Genomic DNA, 16,562 nt, shown 5'->3' with positions numbered 1-16,562 from the left:
TTGGGGAGAAGCTTCCTCGACCCCTTCACTGCTTACATCATGGCACCTGAATCTGATTCTTGTCTTAGCCTCAAGTTGGGGAGGGAATTCTATTTGTGTCCTATTTTCAGTTCTTTGCTGTTTATTACCTTAGACCCAGTTTATTCTAGAAAATTGGTGGATTTAAAACTGTGCTGATGGAGCCCTTTATTTTCTTATTTGACATTTGCAAGTAGAAAGAGCAAAAACAGACTTAGTGAGGGTATATGACTTGTTCCTTCGATGCCTTAGGAAGCAACAGAGCTGAGGTTGACGCTCATATTCATTGGTTCCAAGTTCAGTAGTCTCCCTCCCCCACTCCCATTTTGTAAGGAAATATTCAAAGCACTCATAGAGTTAAAAGAATTTTGTGGTGAACACCATATGGTATGTCCATGACCCAGATTCTGCAGTTAAGGTTTCGCTAGATTTGCTTTATTGTGTGTATATCCAGCTACCAGGATATCTTATTTTCTCATGAATTTCAAAGTGAGTTACAGATAGCCTCCCCTTTAAACGTGTGTCTCTTTTAAGTGGAATATATTATGTCTGATGAAGTTCGTTTGTTTTCATTTCTCTAAATCTTTATCTTATCTTGATATGCACAAAAGCTTACCTATTTTTAATCATTATACACATTATTTTATATTTTTTCTCTCGGCTATTCCTTGTGCTTTTATTGCGTGTGTCAGTTTAGTGCACATACTTATTGTTTTTAATGGCCATATAGTAGTCTACTCCACTTATACTCAATTATTGTCCCCTCTGAGTGAAACTTGTCCAAGGTTTCTCGGTGAGACCTGCCTGGCCATTCTAAGATTGCGTCTTTCCATACACTACATTCCCTCTCCCTGTTTATTTCTCTCTCTGACTGTGGCATCATCAAACATAATCTTTATTCATTTTACTTCTTTGTCTTTTCTGTGCCTACAGTAGTGGCTGGGAGATAGTAGGCATTCAGGGCACATTTGTTGAATGAATAGTAGGTGTTCTTGTTAAAAGTCAGTTTATGAGGCACTTTTCGTATACTGTATCTCATTTATCCTGCAGCCATGCTGTAAGGGAGCTGTTGTTAGCCCATTTCACTCCGTGAATTGAAGCTGAAAGATGTGACTTTCTCAGGGCCAGATAAGTTAGTGGCAGAGCTGGGATTTAAATCTCACAGCTTTTCAGATCTACCACTTTTGCTTCTAAATCACTGCTCTTGCTAAGAGGTCTTTAGTAGCCTGTGGTCTGTATGTATAACACATTTTAGCCAAATAGAAAGTATAACACGTTTTAAATTCAGATGTTAGCTATACTGAAATAAAAGCCATCTAAATGAGATTTTTAAAATAATAAAATTTTCCTTTTTCTTGGAGTTAAGGTGACTTTATAATTTGTTTTTGTATGCTTTGATTTTTTGGTATTGGGTTTCTCTTTTTTTATCTTTTTATTATGACTATCACACATACGTAGAAATAGTTGTTTTTTAGTTACAGTCAGTAAATTTATCAAATTCTCCATTTATTCAAATATATGAAAGTAAATAACAGTTCATAATCTAATGAAGATTGATGTCTTCCTATTCCTGAAATGAGGGATATGGTCATGTTTCTCTTTTTTAATGGTGTATATAGTAACTTCATCTCTGAAAATCCTTATATTGGGACAAGAGTAACCAGATAATGCTGCATCTGATCCTCTTACCTGTGTCTTTGTATATAAAGGTGGTTTTGCTCACTTCTCCTTTCCTGTTTTTCTGAGTTCATCTGTTTTGCTGTGTCATGACAAAGGCCTGTTTTAGCTCCAGTTTTGACTTTCCTGTAGATCCCTTTGTTTGTACTTTGGAAACCTCTCCTGCTTAACTCCTGAATCTTCATTCCTAGTCTTTTGCATGAAGGTCTGTGGGGTAGAAGCTGTCACAGGTCCTTCTTTGTACTTGGCCCCTTGCTATTTGTGAGGAGTCTCCTTAGCTGTTCACAGTGCATGGCGAGGTTTGAGATCCCTTCTGCCGCTTGGCACTGCTGGGCTGGGTGCAAAGGTGTCCCCATGCTCTGGTTGCCAGATCAGGTTTTAGATCCACAAACTGCTGTTCGTGATTTTGCTGTGGTTGAGCCAGGGGGCCCTCCATGTTCCTCAAGAAGCAGCTTTGCTGCCGTGAATATTCTGAACACATGCTGGCTTCAGCACCAAGGGTAAAGCCACACTTAGAGCTTGGAAGACGTGAGTGCGACTTGGCAAAATGTGGGAGCAGCTTTTCCTCAGATTTCTGTGAGCCTAACTGGTTATTGCAGATAAAGGCAAAGAGATGTTAGAATAAAAAGTAGAGTAGTTTTTTTTTTCTAAATAGCAACTTTGGGAATGAAAAATAATCATAATTGCACGTCCTTGACAGATAATGTCTTATTTTTCTTCTCTTCCAGAGCTTGTTTATTCCATACTCAATTTTTACGTAATTGAAATTTATTATGTAGAAGTACTTTTTGGGTATTATTTCGTATATGTTTTTTCATGTAACTCCTGATTGCTTCCGTATCATATTTTTCCTCTGGCTTCTTTCAAGATTGTACTGGTTTTGAGTGATTTGATTTTGATGTACCTTTCCTTATGTTTCTTGTACCTGGATTTGTTGAACTTCTTTTTTTTTTAAGATTTTATTTTCCCTTTTTCTCCCCAAAGCCCCCCAGAACATAGTTGTGTATTTTTAGTTGTGGGTCCTTCTGTTGTGGCATGTGGGATGCCACCTCAGCATGGCTTGATGAGTGGTGCCATGTCTGCACCCAGGATTCGAACCAGCGAAACCCTGGGCCGCCAAAGCAGAGTGCACAAATTTAACCACTTGGCCATGGGGCCGGCCCCTGTTGAACTTCTTAGATCTATGGTTTTATAGTTTTTTTGAAGTTTGGGAAATTTTTGGCCATTATCTCTTCAAATATTTTTTCTGCCCCTGCCCAATCCTTTTTCTTCTCTTCTAAGGGGACTCTAATTACCTGCATATTTGGTTACTTAAAGTTGTCCTATAGCTCACTCATGCTCTTTTCAATTTTTTGATTGTTTTATCTCTGTGTTTACTTCTGTATAGTTTGCATTGCTGTGTCTTCAAGTTCTCTGATCTTTTCTGCAGTGTCTAATCTGATGTTAATCCCATCCAGTGTTTATTTCATCAACAGCATTTTAGTTTTCATCTCTGTAAGTCTGATTTGACTGCTTTATCTCCTGTAACTCTAACTTTTTTGAGCACATAGAATATAGTTGTAATAACTTTAATGTCCTCTGCTAATTCTGAAATCTTGTCATTCTAGGTGGTTTTTGATTGATTGATTATAGTCCTCATTGTGGATCATGTATTTCCTACCTGTTTGCATGCCTGGCAATCTTTGATCAGATGTTAGTCATTGTGAATTTTGCTTTCTTGGGTGCTAGGCATTTTTGTATTCCTGTAAATCTTCTTGAGCTTTATTCTGAGATACAGTTAAGTTATGTCAAAACAGTTTATTCTTGAGTCTCGCTTCTATGGTGTTAGATGGGTTGGAGCAGTGCTTAGTCTAGGCCTAATTATTCCCGCCACTGAGGCAAGAGCTTCCTGGGTACTCTACCCAGTCTGGCTAGTGAGAACAGTAACTGTTCCAGCCCTCTGCGAGCACGACCACTGCTGCCTGCAATCTGCTTTGTTGAGTTTTCCCTGGCTGTAGGTAGTTTCCTCACACACTCACGTTGATCATTTCCCTGCTGAATACTTGAGGGTGCCTCCCCAGATCGCCAGGGTTTTCTCTGCACAGTTCTCTCTTCTCTGGTACTCTGTCCTGTGAACCTTCAATGTCTCAGTTTCCCTGGGCTCCCCACCCCTCCTCAACTCAGGGTGTCCCCTGGGCTCTGCTCTGTCCTTCTTCCTTGTGCCATGACCTGGAAACTCTTAGGACAGTGAGCTGGGGCAGTCACAGGGTTCACCTCATTTGTTTCCTGTCTCTCAGGATCACTGTTTTTCAGTGGCTGATGTTCCATGTCCTGGAACCGTGGTTTCATATATTGTATCTGGGTTTTTTGGTTGTTTGGGTGGAGAGTAAATCTAGTCCCTCTTCCCCTGCTTTGGCCAGGAGTGAAAGTCTCTCCACAATATAGATTAACATTTGTGCCAGGGACATGTTTCCCTGTTACTCTGGATGTTCTCAGAAGACCACTAACAGCCTTTCTCAGCTATTTTCAGTGCCTGTTGCAGTTTCTGGTACATACCATGCATTGCATACATGTTTGTTTAGAGATAAGGTCCTTTGTTAGACAAATTAAGATTTGAGAGGCTCTAGTTTAATTCTTTCAGTTAGCATTTATTAGATTATCTGCTATGAGCTATTGAAAACAAAAAGTGACATGTGACAAATTCAACCCTGCAACGTACAACCTTGAACATTTAGACTCTATTTTTAGAGTAAATGAGTTATTTAAAAAATATGATCCTTGAGTGTTTGAAACCATCAAGTCTGTTGCTTTTTGGTATAGGAAATTATATCAAACAAATGAAGTGAGAGACATTTTCAGTCTAATTGGTGTGATTTTTAGCCAAGCTGATAGAAGCAGTAGCTGGCGACCAGGGAGATAATGAGAACGTGTGCCATTGATGCAGTGCCTGGACTGGTGGCATTCTGGGAGTTCATTTCTTCATCCTCCTTGGTTTCTAAAGAGCCCATGAGATGCTTTAGATCTCATCTTTGAAGCCGGTAAAAGTCGTTTGTGAGAATAGTCATGTGAGGGCAGTCATTTTGGTCATTTTTGCAGATTTCTGTAAGATGCTTCTAGGACTTTTTTTAGTAAATCACACATAGTGTATTAGTATTACATTCAGCCGAACATTTGTAGGGGCTCCAAAATGCAGGGCTTTCAACTCCTTTGTATGCTGAGTTCCTGCACTGAGAACAGGGCTGGATGCAGAGTGGGCAGTGGACGCTTGATGAATGGTTACTGAACAGATGAACAAAGGAATGAATTAATATATAAATGTATGAAAGAATGGTTGAAATATAGCTGGTTAGGTTTTAATACTTTTTATTGACTTTCTCTGTTCACAATAAATTGAAAACCTTCCTCTGATTTTCCTCTGATGTTTACTAATGTACACAATTTAAATGGAAGCTATCTCGTGTCTATGATTTCTGTCTGGGATTCACAACAATAGCAGGTCATCTGTGAGTCACTTGCTTTAATGTCTTACTACTTACTGTTTCCCAGTGTGTTGAAGAGATTCTGGGATATCTGAAATCCTGCTTCAGTCGAGAACCAATGATGGCAACTGTTTGTGTTCAACAGGTAAGAAAGTAGTTTCCTGTCTTTTTCTTTTAAGTCCTTCACTCCAGGCATGATGATATAAAGCTGCTTGTCATTTAGAAGGTAGTGCTGGTGGTGTGTCTGGCCACTTGACAAGAGCCACTTGTCAATCCTTTGCTCACTCCATTATTGGGCCAAAGAGATCTTCTTCCCTCACTGTCCAGGAGGAGCCCTCATTACCGTGGAGGGCAGAGGCTATTAGAAGGTCTGTTGGAGTCTCTACTTAACTGTTCTCTTAGTGTCCCTCCAGGTTTTTGTTTAGAGTACTGAGTCTCATTTAAAATCACAGAGAGACCTGAAACTGCAAGGGTTCTTATTTAAGGTATAAACAGAACTTCATAACAGCAGTCTCATAAGGTATTAATAGTGATTCTCAACCAGAATTTCACAATCTGAATTTTTACTAATATATCCAGTTATTTATGGATAGATTTGATATTTGTGTGGGAAATTCTTAAGTGTTGCTCATGCTGCGTTAAGTCAAATGTTGATGGCTTCACTTCTTTCACTCTAGTTGTTGAAGACTCTCTTTGGGACAAACTTAGCCTCCCAGTTTGATGGCTTGTCTTCCAACCCCAGCAAGTCTCAAGGCCGAGCACAGCGCCTTGGCTCTTCCAGCGTGAGGCCAGGCTTGTACCACTACTGCTTCATGGCTCCATACACCCACTTCACCCAGGCCTTAGCCGACGCCAGCCTGAGGAACATGGTGCAGGCGGAGCAGGATCACGACACCTCAGGGTAACAGTGCGCCTGTCCTGGCTGTGGCAGTAGTATCAGGAACATCTTTGGTAGAAACATGAAGGAGCAAGCAGTGAATAATTTATAAAACATAAAAATAAATTAGCCAACATCTTCTAATAGTCTACTATGTTCAAAGAATTCTAGAAAATATGGTTGCTGCAAAGATGCTGAAGGCATGGCCCTGCCTTCAAAGAAATGTCTGGTCCAGTGAGTGAGATGGGATTTGAGAGATTATACCATCTCAGAGGGGCTGAGCTGGAGGAAGAGGAATACCGAGCAGGCTCCCTGTGAAACAGCCAACTCTCACTGTCAAAATATGTCCACAAACCAAAACGGCGATATGTAATGTCCTCATGTATTTAAAGCACATCATTATTTCCCAGTGCTCATAAACAACATTTTCCTTTACAGTGAAGTGCTATGTGCAGGTGGCACGTTTTGGGTCTCTAACTAAGGTGACAGACCAGCTTCCACATGGCACAGTGGTGCTAGTGTGTAAAGGGATTCGAAGGGCATAGAAGAGTCTTGGATAATATTACTTTGTGTTTTGTAACTTTATGGCTGAAAGTCTCTTTTCATGTAAGCTTATGGTCGTGTTTTTGATGCCTGGAATACAGTAGTTGTCTCTTAAATTACCATAATTATTAGCAGATGTTTGAAGTACTACTCTGTATGGTTTCAGTAGAATTCCTTGTTTTTCCTTTGATAGATGTAGTGATAAAACAGGTACAGTTAAAATGCTGGAGTCAGGAACCAAGGAAAAGGCCTGTATTCCGGGCTTTATGTTGGTGACGCACTAACTATATATCCAAGTCTCAGGAACAAGGAGGCTCTTTAAATACTTTGTTTAGTAATGCGAGTTTAAATAAAAAAACAAGCAAATGTGAGTGTGTGTATTACTGTTTAATTTTGTATGTATTTCTTAAAAAGAAAAGGGTATAATTGATACAAATATTTAAAGATACTTTTTTCCAAGAAAATCAAGCAATGTCTTTTAAATCACTGGATCTGTCCAATGACTGTCACCTTTCTAGCCCCACTACAGACTAGGCTGAGTAGTGAGTTTCCTGTAGCAGAGGAAAGCTCTGTCTTGAGTGGCCTGCCCCAGCTGACAAGATTTGATGGCTGTCAGTCAACTGTAAACTCTCAGTTTAGTCTAATTCTCTTCATTAAAAGAAGAGCACGATGCCTCTACATGGAGTGGCCGAGAAAGTTCTTTCTGACTTTGAAGTGTTCTGATTCCGTGAATATGCATTAGTTCGACCTGGAGTATAGCTGAGTACACAGGAGAGTATTTAAGGGTATTCTTTGCTCGCCTGTTTTTGTATCCGGCAGGTGGTTTGATGTACTCCAGAAAGTGTCTACCCAACTGAAGACAAACCTCACGAGCGTCACAAAGAACCGTGCAGATAAGGTAAATAGGAGCCGGCAGGTGAATGCGTGGCTGCGTTAATGCTCAATGGAAAATTGAGCTTGAGACTTTCCAGGTTGGTTACTTGAAGCTTTTAGTTGAAGACTCATGGATTCTCTCTTTCTTTCTTTTTCGTAGAATGCTATTCATAATCACATTCGTTTATTTGAGCCTCTTGTTATAAAAGCTTTAAAACAGTACACTACAACAACATCTGTACAGTTACAGAAGCAGGTTTTGGATTTACTGGCACAGCTGGTTCAGTTACGGGTTAATTACTGTCTTCTGGATTCAGATCAGGTTTGTCACTTTTATCTTTCATCTACCTTACCTGTTCATCATTTAATGAAAATTATCTTAAAAAGACACTGAAATCTACCTTAAAGAAATGTGCAGTTTGTTTTTTCCCCACCATTGCTGCCTCTTGTCTGTTTCATGCACTAGTTGATGCAGAATGTCTGGCACATATAGGCCTCGGCAAGTGTTGGCATCCTTGCCCCGAGCTCTCTCCAGTCTGTATTAGGCTGTTTTAGGGTTAGCCTTTACAAATTTGCCAAAAGTTTCTCCCATTCACTCAGCCCTCCCCCTGCGCCCCCCACTCCATGATAAATTTTAGTTTAAATCGTAAGACATAATTAAGATTTATTGTTTTGGAGGACATTTTTGCAAAATGCAGAGACTTATTTTAAACAGATTACCAATTATGTTTTCTGTTTCAAGCAGTCTAAAGTTAGCTCACCTCTTTAAATAGGAATGTGATCTGATGGGACAGTAACTGATACCCGTGCTCCTGGATTCCCACATGGGTAATTGTCTGACCTAGCACACGTTATTTGCACTCACTTTCACCAGGTGGGACTCTCAGCTGCCCGTCTTCCTCATGGGGCTGCTCCTCAGGAGGTTGTGACTCTGGCAAGTTGTACAACTTTGTGATGCAAATTGTCTTAAAGCCAGCTAAATTCACTACAGATACAGTTGCCCTTAGGTCATCAAAACGTGACTGTCGTTTTTGGACTGTGATCTTGGGCTACTTTCCTATGTGAGGTAGGACATTTTTTGAGATAGAAATACTACACTGCTCCATTTCCTTCTAGACATAACTATGTCTGTAGATACTGTCAGTACTGTCACTCACCGTAAAGGGTCTCTTTCCCCAAGAGAAACAAGAAAACATGTTTAAGATGCTGATTTCCCCACAAGTGGTTTTAAGGGAGTTAACTTCTGATGAAAGACGGCTTGAAGGGGGGCTTTGCCTTGGCCTGACGTTTTCACTCATACTTCTTTTCCTTCAGTTATCAGAAGAAAATTGTCCAAAAGGTCCTTTTCCTTCTTTGGGGAAGACACTCATTGGGGGATGATTTGGGACATCATTTTCCTTCCTCTGACATGAGACAGGAGGCTGCGTGAGGAGAAGCCCTGGCCTGAAGCGGTGGGCGGGAGAAGGAGGCGGGCACATGGGGCAGATGACAGGAGCATAACGAATGAGGGGGGCTCCCAGGGCTTCCCGGAAAGGAGCCTCAGCTCCAAGGGGAAGCCAGAGCCATTGATTCGAGAACACATCAAAGACTGCATTCCACCCTTTGCTCACAGTTTCCCAGTTCTGACTCATCACAGGTAGAAACTGATGTTCTCATTTGGTACTTATAGACAGGTCTCTTTGGGGGCTGTCTTTAGTAGACAAAGAAAACAAACAGCTCCCCACTCTAGCATAGAATTGTCAGGTGGACTTGACTTTTATCAAATTCTTTGCTTAATCATTCTATGTAGAGCCTTCTAAAAAATGGAATAATTTTTGTTGCTTTCTTCTATCTTTCTAAACTCTCCACTCAGTACTTAAATGTTGAGAGAGGATAGATGGCCTCAGCATTCTCCCTGTGCGCTTGTCTCTGCAGAGAGTTGAGCTCATCTGTAGCTCGTGCTTCCTCTGGGTCCTGGCACTTTCTGCCTCACTCCAACGAAGCGATTCCCAGCGACCTCTTACTTGGCAGTGTTAGGTTTTTCTTGCTGTGGACGCTCTAGCCTCTCACAATTGTTCTGATTTGCTTTTATCACTCAGTGGCCTTTCTCCCCAGTTCTTAGAATTCAGTATAGTGACAGTTTTTTATGAACAAGGATGGGAAACTAGAACAGGCAGATGATTGAACTCAATTCAGATGTGCTGTGTTGAGCACCTGTTGTCTGTCTGTATCCAGGTGCTAGGAGAAAACAGTGGAGTGGAGATGGAAGTGCCATGCTTCAGGCTAGAGAGAGCAAATGGTTGCTTGGAACAGAGTTCAATGCAAAACTGTCTCTAATCCAGTCCTGACGCACTGCGTGTGCTCCTCAAGGCCATCTCTCACCTCTCAGCACCCCCCCAGAGTTGGGCTCCTTTGAATGTCAGGCTGTGGGAGGGAGAAGATAGACTAATTTGGGCATTTTATTACTAAATCAGCTTCAGGAAATCTGTGCTGCTTGGTTTGCCATGCACTGGAACAAACACATCCCCAAGATGTGTCTTTTGGGTACTTCCTGCTATCTCCTGGAGCTCATTATTTGTTTTTCTAGAGAGGTCTCTCCTCAGTGTTCAGTCAGTGTGTTTAAAGGGATTTCTGGAAGCGTCCTGAAGTTATCTAGTCTGACAGTAGAGTACATTTGAGTTCTTATATACAAACAAATTTATCTACTATCAGGAAACTTGTTAAAAATTTACACGAGTAGGAAGAAAAGTAACCTGGTTTGCACATTTTAATTATTGGTGTGAAGATTTTATTTTCCTGCTTGTAGGTGTTTATTGGATTTGTGCTGAAGCAGTTTGAATACATTGAAGTGGGCCAGTTCAGGTAATAGCATTTTGTTATTTTAGATTTCTTGTCCTTGTTGTGAGCTTACATGTAGTTTTGGATTATTTAGATGAACATTTACTTTAAAGGATTGTTAGGCATTTTTGCTAGGTATTTTGTAATGGAAATCAGATTAACATGTTGTGCATTTTTGTTTCTTTTAAAAATTAATGAATAAGTATCTCAAGACTTGTTTAGTGGTAGTTCTGCATCTGGTAATCACATATGTTGTCAGTTTTTCATTTCACATTTCAAAGCACTTAATTATGATAATAGATTGCTAAATGAAATCTCAAATGATAGAACACGAATTTTTTAAGTCTTCTTAGAGACAACATTTTTTAGATATGGTTATCTTAAGTAAAGTAATTGTTATGCACTTATATTAATTGCAGCTTTCCTTGCTAGACAGTAAGGTTTTAATACTTCCTCCTATGCCAGCTATAGCTGTATAATGATTAAAAATTAAAATTTTTAGTTTCTGAACTACTTAATGAATAGTTAGGGAAATGTTGTGCAGAAAGAAAGTGTTCTGAGCGCCCCTTGGGCTGTAGAGACGGTTCCTTATTCTAGTTATGCCACACATTGACTCTGATTGGAGGCAAGTTACTTTTTCTCCTTTGAGGGTCAGTTTCCTCACTTCGGAGTGAAGGGGCAGAAGGAGAACTAAGATTGTATCTGTGGGCATCCAGCGCTGTTGGGTACCTTCTCCAGCTCTGCCTTAGCCCTGCCAACTGCCCAGGCTCTCCAAGTGGGCAGAGTAGATGCACTTCATAGATGAGAAGGCGTGATGATGTTGATGGGACTGAATTACATCACTCAGACTCCTTTAGCTTAATGTGTACTCTCTCTGCCTTGCTCTGTCCCTTTCTCTCACTCAGTGTCTTTCAACTTTGAATCATGAGTAATTTCATGTTGTTCATATTGATTATGTATTTTAATTTTAAAAGGAAATGTCTAAATGGATTTTTTTGTTTCTAGGGAATCAGAGGCAATTATCCCAAACATCTTTTTCTTTCTGGTATTACTATCTTATGAACGCTATCATTCAAAACAGATCATCGGAATTCCCAAAATCATTCAGCTCTGTGATGGCATCATGGCCAGTGGGAGGAAGGCTGTGACACATGGTAATGAGACCAGCCTTTTACTGTGGCCCTCAGTAATCATGATGTGCTCAACAGTGTTAGTCTTAGTTACACCAGCTTCCCCCCATGTGCATAACTGCTCTGTGCTTCGGGGGCTCTGTGTGCGTGCATGGGTGTGTGTGCATACGTTGGTTAGAGAGGTTAAAAAAAAGAGAGAGCACATTCTTTACTCAGGAGTTTATAATCCACTTAGGTAAAAATATAAAGAAAAGGAAGATGATCTAAGGTACAGATGGAGTCTGACATAAGTACTCTTGTCTATCCATACAAAACGTAAAAATTTAAAAATCCCAACTTATATAAGGACACTTGGTTTATTATCCAGTGGTATTAGAAGTTAAAGTTTGGCCTTGATTCAGCACCTGTCGTTTTGCCTGGTTGTTTTATAGCAGCTTAAATGAGGACCACAGAAAATGGTCAGCTGCTCAAGCAGCCTCCTTCCAACCTGTAGATTGAGCTTGTGTGGTTTTAAGAATGAGCTGTAAATCTTTCTTTGAACTTTTTTTTTTTGAGGAAGATTAGCCCTGAGCTAATATCCATGCCATTCCTCCTCTTTACACTGAGGAAGACTGGGCCTGAGCTAACATCCCTGCCCATCTTCCTCTACTTTATATGTGGGACGCCTGCTACAGCATGGCTTGACAAAGTTTGTAGGTCCATACCCAGAATCCAAACTGGCGAACCCTGGGCCGCCAAATTGGAGTGCAGGAACTCAACTGCTGTGCCACCAAGCCAGCCTCTTTTCTTTGAGCTTTTTAAACTGATCTTCCAGCATTTTCCTACTGACTCCTCTCTGGCCCCATTGTCAGGAATCTGTAGGCTTTTGGGGGGTGGGGCACAGGGGGCCCACCTCCTTAGACCTTTGCAAACCCCAGAAGTGAGAACAGTGCTGCCACATATCACATTCTCCATTGGGGCATTTGCAGTAGAGCAGATGACTGAGCTTTGTTGAGAGGTTGGGGCTTGGTGCCATCCCACTTTCCACACTAGCTAAAGCGTCACCTTTGCCACAGCCTCACAAGGGCTGAAGTTCATGCCTCAGCAAAAGTACACATTTCTACATATATGGACGTTAGGTTCCCTGGATATAGTTGAAAGTGAAAATGTCAAACAGATGGATGAATAAGGTTTCCTGGATTAAGGGTCTTTGGATAGAAAATCCATAGGCAGCCAAACCCTACTTTCTAGTAGAAAGCTAGGTCATCTGTGGAAAAGTCAGCAAGTGTGCTGTGTGTGCATGTCACTGAGGATGAGTGTGCCTGTGTTGCATGTCAGTGAGGGTATGTGCCTGTGTGTGTGTGTCCCTGCGGGTGAGTGCGCCCGTGGTGCTTGTCACGGAGGGTGTGTATGCCTGCGGTACATGTCACTAGGGTGAGACAGCATGCCAGTCAATAATCTTGGGGACGTGATCTGGCGGAACCCTTCCCAATGAAACTCATTTCTTAGTTTATTCATGTGGTGGTGTTAAAAGAATTTACAGTCATACATTGCATAACAACATTTCAGTCAAGGTGGACTCCATAGATGATGGTGGTCCCATGAGATTTAGTACCATATAGCCTAGGTGTGTAGTAGGCTGTACCATCTAGGTTACGTAAGTACACTCTATGATGTTTGCACAATGATGCAATCGCCCAATGACGCAGTTCTCGGAATATATCCCCCTCATTAAACGGTGCATGACTGTACTTTGCTGTTTTGGATAAAGACTAGACTTGGGGGGTAAATCCTTTACCTAATTACTTAAAATAGCATAGAAATCTAATACTTTGAATGTTTTCTATTAAAGAAGAATTTGTTGTCTGTTCAGGTAAATCTGTACGTCCATTATGCATGAGAATAGAATGTTGTTAGTTAGTTGGAAGGTTTTATTATTTTGAATTTGACTTTGAATTTGTGTCTCTTTTTGTCAGAAGTGATATGTTATAGAAACGCTGTTTTTTTGTTTTGTAAGATTTCACAAAATTATCAGTAATTGTCCGAGGAAGACCATGGCCTGCTATGAAGGTATACTGATAATTTCGCAGCACTTTTTGGTAACCTTAATTTATCCCTTATCGTGAACCAAGTATGGATTAGGGTTTCTTTATTTCTTGAAAATATTTTGGAGATGTTGAGCGCTGTCTTCCAAATGTAAGTGTCACATAATGCCTTCTTAATATGCCCTTTCATACCCACAGCCATACCAGCTCTGCAGCCCATAGTCCATGACCTCTTCGTATTAAGAGGAACCAATAAAGCTGATGCAGGAAAAGAGCTTGAAACCCAAAAAGAGGTGGTGGTGTCAATGTTACTGAGACTCATCCAGTACCATCAGGTGAGAGGAGAAAAGGAATGGTTGCTGATACTTCATTGTCTCTGCAGGGACCCTGCTGTCTGTTCATCATGAGTGTTGCTTTGTGCCAGCCCTGGGCTCTCGGGCTGGGGAGATGCCAGGGAGACAGAAGGTTTGGTAGGGGTCTGTCTTTAAAGCAGCACAGCCACGTGGGGAGGCCACCTGATACCTGGCTGACAGTCACAAGATCTTTCAAGGGAGTAAATATGGTTAAGGCCCTCTTTTCCAAAGTGAGGACCAAAAATCAATTAATTGACAACATTGATCAAAAGGGTAGAATTCTAAAAAATGATGTAAAAGATCTCAAATTTGAAATAACTTAAAGACTTTATTTATACATTTATTTACCACTATTTTGATGTAGGACCAAGGTCTTTTTCTTTGAGCTGGTTCTGGCTTTGTTTTCCTTAAGGTGGAGGAGAATTTCAGATAGTTTGAGTGCAGCCTGAGTGCGGAAATGTGGCATTTCAATGACTTCTCTCTTTTGGCTGGTCCAGTTGCCCACCCCATACTTACTTTGGTGATTCTTTAGCTATTTGTCTTTGAATCTTGATAAAGTCATGAGCTTTTCTCATAGAAACACTTCCTTTGTGCATTCTCATTTTGGTTAACCTGGATAATATTTAATTAAGTGCTTACTGTTTAATTAAATCCCATAATTAAAATAAAAAGTACAACTACCATAAAGAGGTTTGAGAACCAGCAACTGACTCTTGGCAAGCATGCTGTGTTGGTGGGAGGCCTAGAGAGTGGCTTATCAGCTGCATGCTTTCCAAGAGTTCTCAGCCTGGTTCAGGAGAGAACAGAGAGGGTCGGCTAGGCTTTGTTAGGGAGAGTCAGAATTAAATGCAGATGTCCCTCAAGTAGCTTATATGAGGGACAATCCGTTGTAGAAGCTCTGCCCGAGAAGGCTGCTGTGGGAAGGGGTGGTCGGGCAGGCTGTAGAGAGAGTGGGCTTAGATGTCTCCTTCTTTATAGTAGTTATATTTTATAGACGAGGCCGGCAACTTTTTCTGTAAACGAGCAGATAAATATTTTAAAGCTTTGCAGACGATGTGGTGTCTGTGACTACTCACGTCTGCTGTTGTGGATGAAAGCAGTCCTAGTCCTTATGTTCACAAAAGGGTATGACTGTGTGCCAATAAAACTTTATTTACAAAACAGGCCTTTGGATATATCTCTCTGTAGAAATGAGCACTAATGAACTTATGCTCAACCATGACTCTTCTGACAGTAAGTACCACTCAGTAGAGGTTACCTTTACAAAGAACACAGACTTGAAATTCATGTACACAAAAGTTATGAGGCATCTGCAGAATAGTTTAGTCCAGGCTGTGTTTGTGTTTTGCCAAAGATTAATATGAGTGTGATTTTTCTTTTTGTACCTTTTCTCTGATTGTGAAGTCTTGTAATTTCCATAGAAATAATAGTGATGCTGAGTCATCCTGAGTAGTGTGCAGCGTGAGCCTACCGTTGAGGAGTTTGCTCCCTTACCCCTTGCGTCGTCTTCTGGTTTCCCCACATCTCGCGTGTCCCAGGGCCAGGGTTGCATCTGGTTCATCAGGCCCTCTCTGGGGACCCTGTTGTTTTGGATCGTGGAGTCTTTCAGCTGAGCTGGGATGAGTGCAAGATGAAGCATGTGGTGATGGACGGGAGACTCGGCCGGGAGCCTTTATGACTGTGCCACTACACTCCTTGCAGGTGTTGGAGATGTTTATTCTAGTCTTGCAGCAGTGCCACAAGGAGAACGAAGACAAGTGGAAACGGCTGTCTCGACAGATAGCCGACATCATCCTCCCGATGTTAGCCAAACAACAGGTTTGTCACCCCGTCTTGCCTCGTTGTTGTGGAGCCATTGTGACGCATTTGTAAGTGGGTGAAGATCCTTGGAGGAGGTGGGCGCTGGTGATTGGATTTTCATTAAATCATAATAGATTCATTTTATGATGGTTATCGGTGTCCATCATGAGCCAAGGGATTTTTCGTTTATTCTCTCAGTGACCCTCTCAGGTTGCTGTTGTCTCCTGCTTTAGAATTGCAGAACGCTGGGCTCAGAGATGTTGTCTACGTTACCCAAAGGTGCACAGCTGGAAAGTACTGGGACTAGAGTTAAGCCAGTCTGACTCCAGAGTGTGTGTTCTCTCCTATTTTACAACACTGCCTCCCTCATTCTGGTCAATTGGATGTTTTTGTTTGATCTGTGGGTGTTTATTTTTCTTTATCACTTATAAAGTAATTTAGCAGTTATCCGTCGTTTAATCAGAATTTCTGTAATCAAATGATGCAATCAGTTGTTTCCAGAAACACAGTGAAAGGAAGTGTTCTGGCCATGCCATTTAGGATGGAGCCCAATAATCACGTGGTTTCTGAACCATGTCTGCTGCCAGGCGTCACAGGGCAGGATACTTGGCACCTGCTGCAGCAACACCTTTGTGACCAGAGTGGGGGTCTCGTAGGGTGGCAGGGGCTTCCTGAAGGTGGTCCCTCTAGGAAACCTCGCCAGCTGCCCACAAAGCTCTTGGTCTTAAGAGCTTTGGATGCAGTCAGCAGATACCTGTTTGTTCATCTTGATCATCCTGGCTAAGGAACACAGTGTTCATGGCTTTTGGCATTCGATGGAAAAGTATAGGTAGGCACACTGCATTAGTAGTTACTGTCTTCATAACTTCACTCCCATTCTGGTTTTTGACAGATTTGTTATTCCAAGGTCACTTAGATAGAGGGAGGAGAGTCTTGGCTTCTGGTGAGATTGATGGATGGCAGTTTTAATAAATTGATGGATTTGGTGTTTT

General features: G+C 41.3%; 1 protein-coding gene across 4 annotated transcripts in view; it reads left to right on the top strand.

Annotated features, from left to right (window-relative positions):
- HTT (huntingtin) overlaps window positions 1–16,562 on the top strand; it is a 165,625-nt gene that overhangs the window by 80,982 nt on the left and 68,081 nt on the right. For all 4 annotated transcript variants that reach the window (XR_011437274.1, XM_023638468.2, XM_023638466.2 and 1 more), the window contains 8 exons: window positions 5,221–5,298; window positions 5,831–6,054; window positions 7,393–7,471; window positions 7,607–7,768; window positions 10,232–10,287; window positions 11,269–11,417; window positions 13,616–13,752; window positions 15,472–15,588. Coding sequence is in view for 3 of the 4 variants with exons in the window: in XM_023638468.2 (XP_023494236.2) it covers window positions 5,221–5,298; window positions 5,831–6,054; window positions 7,393–7,471; window positions 7,607–7,768; window positions 10,232–10,287; window positions 11,269–11,417; window positions 13,616–13,752; window positions 15,472–15,588 (1,002 nt within the window). In the remaining variant the exon portion in view is untranslated. The remainder of the gene's footprint in view (window positions 1–5,220; window positions 5,299–5,830; window positions 6,055–7,392; window positions 7,472–7,606; window positions 7,769–10,231; window positions 10,288–11,268; window positions 11,418–13,615; window positions 13,753–15,471; window positions 15,589–16,562) is intronic.

The sequence above is a fragment of the Equus caballus genome, chromosome 3 (genome assembly GCF_041296265.1).
Source record: "Equus caballus isolate H_3958 breed thoroughbred chromosome 3, TB-T2T, whole genome shotgun sequence".
NCBI classification, from domain to species: Eukaryota; Metazoa; Chordata; class Mammalia; order Perissodactyla; family Equidae; genus Equus; species Equus caballus.
The sequence above is the reverse complement of the archived record's forward strand: the minus strand, read 5'-3'. Positions and strand labels throughout refer to the sequence as shown.